General features: G+C 40.5%; 1 protein-coding gene across 2 annotated transcripts in view; it reads right to left on the bottom strand.

The window, feature by feature from the left end:
* Window positions 1-351: 351 nt before the first annotated feature.
* Window positions 352-9347, bottom strand: part of spag6 (sperm associated antigen 6) — a 12540-nt gene continuing 3544 nt past the window's right edge. For both annotated transcript variants that reach the window (XM_057825000.1, XM_057825001.1), the window contains 6 exons: window positions 6646-6819; window positions 6425-6577; window positions 6167-6358; window positions 5968-6084; window positions 5741-5886; window positions 352-603 (listed from right to left, as the gene is read on the bottom strand). In XM_057825000.1, the coding sequence (XP_057680983.1) occupies window positions 540-603; window positions 5741-5886; window positions 5968-6084; window positions 6167-6358; window positions 6425-6577; window positions 6646-6819 (846 nt within the window). In that variant the 3' untranslated portion in view covers window positions 352-539. The remainder of the gene's footprint in view (window positions 604-5740; window positions 5887-5967; window positions 6085-6166; window positions 6359-6424; window positions 6578-6645; window positions 6820-9347) is intronic.

Here is a 9347-nt window from a genome sequence, read left to right as displayed (position 1 = left end):
GCGCCGACCGTTAATGGACTATAATACCTATAAAAAGATGGTTATGAATGGATGCCGATTTCAAAATGTATATATAGACATTGTTAAAGAGGGGGCGGAGATGCCAGCTGGTCGGCTCCGTCGGCCAAAGCGACAAAACAATGTGTGGATGTGGGTGCGAGACGATCAACAAAGAGCAGCTCGCCATGTGCGCTGCAGCTGCTGTACACGCGCGCACGAGCACGCACTTCCTCCGAGATGTAACCGCAGCAGCTGAGCCGCAGTGAGCCGCGCCGCCCGCCAGAGGACACTGCAGAGCTTGGACAGACGCTTTAAAAAGAAACCTTTTCACTAGATTGATGTTGTGTTTTATTTTACGTTATGTAACATTCACTCCACTCTACAGGCACAATTTTCCAAAATAATCTCATGTGCATGGAGTCAACGAATTTCAAGGTTTGGTTATTAATCATAAAACATCCGGTCACATGTTGAATGTTTGAAGCATATTTGGAGCATGTGGTTTTTGCGGTAACGTTGCACGGGGGTGCCAGTTGGACTCAGGAGATCTTAAAGTTCTCTAAGCGTTCCAACAACACCTCTGAGTAGCCAGGAGAGTAGTACCTGCAACAGCAAACACAAAATGTACTTTTTAAGGGTGATTCAAGAAATGGGAGGCAATTTGGCTGCAGAATTCTTGGAGGGAAAAAAGCTTTCAATGATCTGATTTTCTGCTAAATATTCACCAATAATGGGTAGACAAAAACTACCAAAGGCTTAATTAGCTCAGTTTACAGATGAATGGTAATTTTTAGGTGATATGAGGGCTGCAGCTATCGATTCGTTAGTTGGAATAATCCAGTAATCGGATTAAAAAACATTTAATGGGAAACAAAGGGAAAACGTGATTATGCATGCAATAACATTTATTCTGACTTGCCGAGAATGCATTTTCACAATAGCATTAAATGTCAATACCTAAGTAAAATACCTGAGTGTTTCTTCAAAACAATGTTCAATTATAGCATATATTAAAATACCTGAACTTAGATCCGCATTTAGTCTTTTTTTTTTTTTTTTTTTTTTATAGTTTGAAGCTAAGTGCAACAAAAGAACAATTGGCTAACTTGCATAGCAAAAGTCCGCTAGCTTAAATGCTAACTTTTTTTTTTTCTTTTTTTTTTTTTACAAAGCTCTTAATAAATCATTCAAACATATATTCCCACAAAAAAATGCAAAATATACTTCTAAACCAAATGACGAATGCATTACCAAACAGTAGCTAAAAAATAATAATAAATTGCCTTACGTTGGTTTTAACAGCAGTTGAATTCAGCTAGGTTAAATGAGTTGTTTTATTCACGGTTGCCACTAGAGGGCAGTGTATCCACCACCACAAATCAAACAATGCCAAAACTTTCAAAACAAACTTACATACTCTAATGAAAAAAATCCTCGCAGCGGCTAAATTTGATTTGAAGCTTTTTTCCATATCGAATTACTCGAGTTAATCGATTACTCGTTGCGGCACTAGGGGATACAGATGTACCTCTACTTACGCACGTCTCTACATACAGAATTTTCAGGTGAAGACACGCCTCAACGGGACAATATTGCTTCTTGTTACAAAAGAAATGTCAGGATATGTAAGGCAAAAATACAGTATGGTTGGTACTTGCCGCTCCCAGGGTTTACGGAATGTAACATAGCTGCTATGCCATTGGCTATTGCCTAGCATTCCTGCCATCCAATTGGCTAAGAAAGACCTCTACTGTGTGTATCCCAGCGTCCTCTCCTCTTTACTCTCCCCTCGTGTTCAACAGCTTTACATGACTGTATTAACTTTTTATTAGTTTTTTTACATTATGCACAAATCAGATTTTTATTGTGCATTAATCTGATTGTTACATGTATTTTTTACATGTTTTGATGCATTTTTATGCATTATAAAAGATTTATGTCTGAAATTTGGGGGGTTTGGATTAGGCCATTTACATGGAAAACAAGCATTTATTCACAAGAATTTTCACCGGAAAAGCTCCATTTACATCTGGCGGCCGCTAGCTACATTCACTAACAGACTAGCATTGTACTTCGATATATTCACGTAAAATAAACGCTAACTGCACGTTTTTGTTTTTGCTTTTAACCAAGAATCGAGACTGTTTTACATCCATATCTATGAAGAATTCGGGGATTTAAGCATTTATTAACAATTTTCACTGGAGAAGCTATGTTTACATCAGGCGGCCGCTAGCTACATTCACTAACAGACTAGCATTGTACTTCGACATATTTACGTAAAATAAAGGCTAACTGCATGTTTTTTTTTTTTGCTTTTAACCAAGAATCGAGACTGTTTTACATCCATATCTATGAAGAATTCGGGGATTTAAGCATTTATTCACAAGAATTTTCACCGGAAAAGCTCCGTTTACAACAGGCGGCCGCTAGCTACATTCAGTAACAAACTAGCATTGTACTTCGACATATTCACGTAAAATAAACGCTAACTGCACGTTTTTGTTTTTGCTTTAAACCAAAAATCGAGACTGTTTTACATCCATATCTATGAAGAATTCGGGGATTTAAGCATTTATTAACAATTTTCACTGGAAAAGCTATGTTTACATCAGGCGGCCGCGAGTTACATTCACTAACAGACTAGCATTGTACTTCGACATATTCACGTAAAATAAACGCTAACTGCATGTTTTTGTTTTTGCTTTTAGCCAAGAATCGAGACTGTTTTACATCCATATCTATGAAGAATTCGGGGATTTAAGCATTTATTAACAATTTTCACTGGAGAAGCTATGTTTACATCAGGCGGCCGCTAGCTACATTCATTAACAGACTAGCATTGTACTTCGACATATTTACGTAAAATAAAGGCTAACTGCATGTTTTTTTATGTTTGCTTTTAACCAAGAATCGAGACTGTTTTACGTCCATATCTATGAAGAATTCGGGGATTTAAGCATTTATTCACAAGAATTTTCACCGGAAAAGCTCCGTTTACAACAGGCGGCCGCTAGCTACATTCAGTAACAAACTAGCATTGTACTTCGACATATTCACGTAAAATAAACGCTAACTGCACGTTTTTGTTTTTGCTTTAAAACAAAAATCGAGACTGTTTTACATCCATATCTATGAAGAATTCGGGGATTTAAGCATTTATTAACAATTTTCACTGGAAAAGCTATGTTTACATCAGGCGGCCGCGAGTTACATTCACTAACAGACTAGCATTGTACTTCGACATATTCACGTAAAATAAACGCTAACTGCATGTTTTTGTTTTTGCTTTTAACCAAGAATCGAGACTGTTTTACATCCATATCTATGAAGAATTCGGGGATTTAAGCATTTATTAACAATTTTCACTGGAGAAGCTATGTTTACATCAGGCGGCCGCTAGCTACATTCACTAACAGACTAGCATTGTACTTCGACATATTTACGTAAAATAAAGGCTAACTGCATGGTTTTTTTTTTTTTTTGTTGCTTTTAACCAAGAATCGAAACTGGTTTATGTCCATACCTATAAGGAATTTGGGGATTTAAGCATTTATTCAGAAGAATTTTCAACAAAAAAAGCTCTTTGTCTGTGATTCCAATCGGTCAGCTTTGACGGCCTCGCCAACAATGCGGGCCCCTATTTATCGGCCCCACGCCCTGTGTCCCGTCAATAGATTATGAAGTCCATGGTTAGATGGACTTACGATCTGCCAGCTTGTTGTCTCCTGTCGTCTTCCAAAATTACAACTGGGTGACGCCGCTTTAGGTGTTTATTCACGGCCGCCGTGCAGCCAAGCCAGGCATTGAAGAGACAGGACACAACAGTGCACCCTCTTTTGTTCGTTGATATAAGTCAATGTTTTGGCCACTTTGGTGCGCTTTTTTAGCTTTGTGCCGCTTTCCACACTTGCATACTGAGCGTTTGCGATGCTCAACTTTCTACGCATGTATATTTTTTCAACCCCTCCTTAACCGTCGACGGGGTGTTGTGCTCTTTGACACATTTACGTCATCGATGACAAAACCCCTCCCCCTTAAAAATGTTCTCGGATCTACACAATCGACATACAGTGGGGTAAATAAGTATTTAGTCACCCACTAATTGTGCAAGTTCTCCCACTTGAAAATATTAGTGAGGCCTGTAATTGTCAACATGTGTAAACCTCTACCATGAGAGACAGAATGTGGAAAAATAACCCAGAAAATAACATTGTTTGATTTTTAAAGAATTGATTTGCAAATCACGGTGGAAAATAAGTATTTGGTCAATACCAAAAGTTCATCTCAATACTTTTTTATGCACCCTTTTTTGGCATTTTCTGTAACTCTTCACAAGCTTTTCACGCACTGTTGCTGGTATTTTGGCCCATTCCTCCATGCAGATCTCCTCTAGAGCTGTGATATTTTGGGGCTGTTGTTGGGCAACATGGACTTTCAACTCCCTCCACAGATTTTCTATGGGGTTGAGATCTGGAGACTGGCTTGGCCACTCCAAGACCTTGAAATGCTTCTTACGAAACCACTCCTTTGTTGCCCTGGCTGTATGTTTGGGATCATTTTCATGCTGAAAGACCCAGCCATGTCTCATCTTCAATGCCCTTGCTGATGGAAGGAGATTTTCACTCAAAATCTCTTGATACATGGCCCCATTCATTCTTTCCTTTACACAGATCAGTTGTCCTGCTCCCTTTGCAGAAAAACAGCTCCAAAGCATGATGTCTCCACCCCCATGCTTCACAGTGGGTATGGTGTTCTTCAGATGCAATTCAGTATTCTTTCTCCTCCAATCATAATAACCTGTGTTTCTACCAAAAAGTTCTATTTTGGTTTCATCTGACCTTAACAAATTCTCCCAGTCCTCTTCTGGATCATCCGAATGCTTTCTAGCGAACCGCAGATCGGCCTGGATGTGTACTTTCTTCAGTAGACACATCTGGCAGTGCAGGATTTGAGTCCCTGGCGGCGCATTGTGTTACTGATAGTAGGCTTTGTTACTGTGGTCCCAGCTCTCTGGGATTTTTGCTCACCGTTCTTGTTATCATTTTGACGCCACGGGGTTAGATCTTGCATGGAGCCCCAGATCGAGGGAGATTATCAGTGGTCTTGTATGTTTTCCATTTTCTAATAATTGCCCCCACAGTTGATTTCTTTACACCAAGCGTTTTACCTATTGCAGATTCAGTCTTCCCAGCCTGGTGCAGGTCTACAATTTTGTCTCTGGTGTCCTTCAACAGCTCTTTCGTCTTGGCCATAGTGGAGTTTGGAGTGTGACAGACTGAGGTTGTGGACAGGTGTCTTTTATACCGATAATGAGTTAAAACAGGTGCCATTAAGACAGGTAACGAGTGGAGCCTCGTTAGACCTCTTTGACAGCCAGAAATTTTGCTTGTTTGTAGGTGATCAAATACTTATTTTCCACTCTAATTTGGATATAAATTCTTTAAAAATCAAACAATGTGATTTTCTGTTTTTGTTTTTTACCCCATTCTGTCTCCCATGGTTGAGGTTTACCCATGTTGACCATTACAGGCCTTTCTAATCTTTTCAAGTAGTCGAACTTGCACAATTGGTGGTTGACTACAGTAAATACTTATTTGCCCCACTGTGGGTCACCGTTTTTTACTTCAAAACGGCAAATTTCGCCAAAAGGTGAGAGATTTTCATGCCTGGTATGTAGTAAAAGCACCATTTACGTGAAAGGTTTGAGGTCTCGTATGATGACACCAGATACTCATACCTGACTATCTCCTCTGGGAAGCAGCTGTTGATGGAATTAATGTGTTCCTGCAGGACGGAGCCCGGTTCCGCTTGGATTTCTTGCACTTTCTTTAACCCTCCGCTGGTCACAAACTGACGGCGAGCCTGACTGTCGTGAGGCAACACCTACAACACGAGAGGAACAAAATCAAAGGCGTTCGGTCGGAATAATCGGCTGCAGATTTCAGGGTGTTTCGAGCCGCTCGCCTTGCTGAACTGACAGACGACGTGTTTGATGATATTACTCGGGGCGTCGTAGAGGAGTGACTCCAGCGCTGGAAGGAAGGTGCACTTTTGTAAGATCATCTTCAGAGCCTTTTTACTCTAAAACAAAGGATTTTTAGTTGATTTAAATCACTAAACAGTTGCAACAAACAGCGGGATCATTTTTCGGTCCGTGGCGTACTTTGTTCTGCAGGTCTTCTGAGCTGTTAGCGTCCATGTAGAGTTGCAACAACTTGGGCAATAAGTTGGCAGTGGCAACGGACTTGGCGTGAACAGGCGTGTGATGCCCTATCTGGCCTATGCACCAGGCCGTGACGGCCTTAATGTGATGTTGCGTCTCCTCGGATAGACATAGAGCGAGCTGAAGCAAGCCCTGGACGGAAACCGAGCATTACACCACACGACTCCTAAAAAAGCCTGGCAAAAACGGCGCGCGTACTTGAGAGAGAATGACGGCCATGGCCAGGTTCTCACTGTGCGCTGCCACATATCCCAACATCATAATCCCCGGTAACCTTAGACTTCCACGGCACTCGCCGAGGTAAGAGATCACTTCTGACGTGCCGCCGCAGTTTACGATTACTTGGGACAGCTGCAAAAACAGTGACGCGCCTTACCGTTCGTGCTTTTGCGTCGGCGCTCGGTGGCTGTGTGCCGTACCTCAGGGGTGTGTTTGACCACCTCTCTCATCAGAATGGTCACGTTATTTTTCACGCACTCGTCCTGATCCCTGAGGCACATCATGGCCGCGGGGAAGACATCGGCTTCAATCACCATCTCGGCCAGGCAGACCGAATGTTTGCTGATCTGACCGAGAGCAGAGAAAACCTGCCGCTGTGTGGAGGAAAAACGGTTGTTGCGAAGCCGGACACTTTACCTGCAAGTACTACTTACAAATGTCTCTACCTACAGAATTTTCAGGTTATATTTATTCTGCAATAATCTAGTTGTAACATATATTTGTTACGTTTTGATGCATTTTTATGTATTTTAAAAGATTTACAGTGGTAGGAAAAAGTGTCTGAACCTTTTGGAAATTCTCACATTACTGCATTAAATCCCCATCAAATGTGATCTGATCTTTGTCAAAATCACACAGATGAAAAAACAGTGTCTGCTTTAACGAAAACCACCCAAACATTTATAGGTTTTCATTTTTTAATGAGGATAGTATGCAAATAATGACAGAAGGGGGAAAAATAAGGACGTGAACCATCACATTTAATATTTTGTGCCCCCACCCCTTTGGCAGCAAGAACTTCAACCAGACGCTTCCTGTAGCTGCAGATCAGTCTGGCAAAACGATCAGGACTAATCTTGGCCCATTCTTCTCTACAAAACTTCTGTAGTTCAGTCAAATTCCTGGGATGAAGCGCTGTCTTTAGGTCATGCCACAGCATCTCAATAGGGTTCAAGTCTGGACTTTGACTTGGCCATTCCAGAACGTGTATTTTGTTCTTCTGAAACCATTCTGAAGTTGATTTACATCTGTGTTTTGCATCATTGTCTTGTTGCAGCATCCATCCTCTTTTTAGCTTCTACTGTCTGACAGATGGTCTCAGGTTTTCCTGCAAAACATCCTGATAAACTTTTCATTCATTCTTCCAAGAGTGATTGCAAGTTCTCCAGGCCCTGAGGCAACAAAACAGCCCCAAATCATGAAGCTTCCTCCACCATGCTTCACGGTGGGGATGAGGTATTGCTGTTGATGAGCTGTTCCATTTTTCCTCCACACATGACGCTGTGTGTTACCCCCAAACAATTCAACTTTGGTTTCATCAGTCCGCAAAATATTTTGCCAAAACCTCTGTGGAGTGTCAAAGTGCCTTTTTGCGAACATTAAACGAGCAACAATGCTTTTTTTTTTTTAGACAGCAGCAGCTTCCTCCTTGGAGTCCTCCCATGAACACCATTCTTGGCCATAGTTTTACATATAGTTGATGTGTGCACAGAGATATTGGACTGTGCCAGTGATTTCTGTAAGTCTTTAGCAGACACTCAGGGTTCTTCTTTACCTCTCTCAGTATTCTGCGCTGAATTCTTTGCATAATCTTTGTGGACGGCCACTCCTTGGGAAAGAAGCAACAGTGCCAAACTCTATTTGTAGACAACTTCTCTGATTGTCGACTGATGAACATCCAGACTTTTAGAGACGGTTTTATATCCTTTCCCAGCTTTATAAAATTCAACAATCCTTGATCGCAGGTCTTCAGCCAGCTCTTTTGACCGAGCCACGATGCACATCAGACAATGCTCCTCATCAAGACAATTCTTACCAGGTGTGTGTTTTATAGTGGGCAGGGCAGCTTTAAACCACTCATCAGTGATTGGGCACACACCTGACCTAAAATTTTTGGTAAAAATTGGTTTCAATTGCTCTTTAAGTCTCCTTAGGCAGAGGGTTCACTTACCGTATTGGCCCGAATATAAGACTGTGTTTTTTTTGCATTGAAATAAGACTCAAAAAGTGGGAGCCATCTTATATTCGGGGTTTAGACTTTATACCCATTCACGACGCTAGATGGCGCCAGATATCATTGAAGCGAATTCTGAACTTAAGGGGTAATGTTCTGTTATGACAGATCTCAGCTACTCTCAAGTTTAACCAGTTTGCATTATTTTATTGCAATGTTTTTCCTTATTCAGATTTGTTTCAAGACTACAGTTTACAGTTAGACCTCACTTTGATGGTTAATGCAAATATTGCGATTTTGTTGTTTTATCACAATAGATTGGTTTATTTACATTTCAAAAACCAGAAGCCTTTTCATTTACGAATGTGATTGCACATTAGTTTACATATTTAAATGTTCAGATATTAAGATTTGAATGAGGCAAAATAACATGTTTTTTCTCTCAAATATATTGTTATAATCATTTGTTTCAGATGTAGTGTAATTATTTTCTGTATAAAAATTTGGTGTTCAAAAAGTATTTTTTCAAACTTGAGTCTTGAAAAAGAGGGGCTCGTCTTATAATCAGGGCCGTCTTATATTCGGGCTAATACGGTACTTATTTTTCCTCCTTGTGTCATTGTTTGCATGCTATCCTCATTATAATGTTTGAGTGCTTTTAATTAAAGAAGGCATTGTGTTTTCATCTGTGTGATTTTCACAAAGATCAGACCACATTTGATGGTAATTTTATGCAGAAATGTGAGAAATTCCAAACTGTTCAGATACTTTTTCATACCGCTGTATCTCACAGCAACACTTGCAAATAAGTTGTTGAAAAAGTTCAGCGTTTACACTGCGCCAACCAAGCTTTCAGAGTAGCATCATGTGTAGCTTAGCACTATTTTTACATGTTAAACTGTATACAGATAGTCCCTGGGTTACGACGGACCCGATTTACATGATTTC

This window comes from Corythoichthys intestinalis, chromosome 20, assembly GCF_030265065.1.
Source record: "Corythoichthys intestinalis isolate RoL2023-P3 chromosome 20, ASM3026506v1, whole genome shotgun sequence".
NCBI lineage: Eukaryota > Metazoa > Chordata > Actinopteri > Syngnathiformes > Syngnathidae > Corythoichthys > Corythoichthys intestinalis.
Note: the sequence above shows the minus strand (reverse complement) of the source record. Positions and strands in the feature narration are given on the sequence as shown.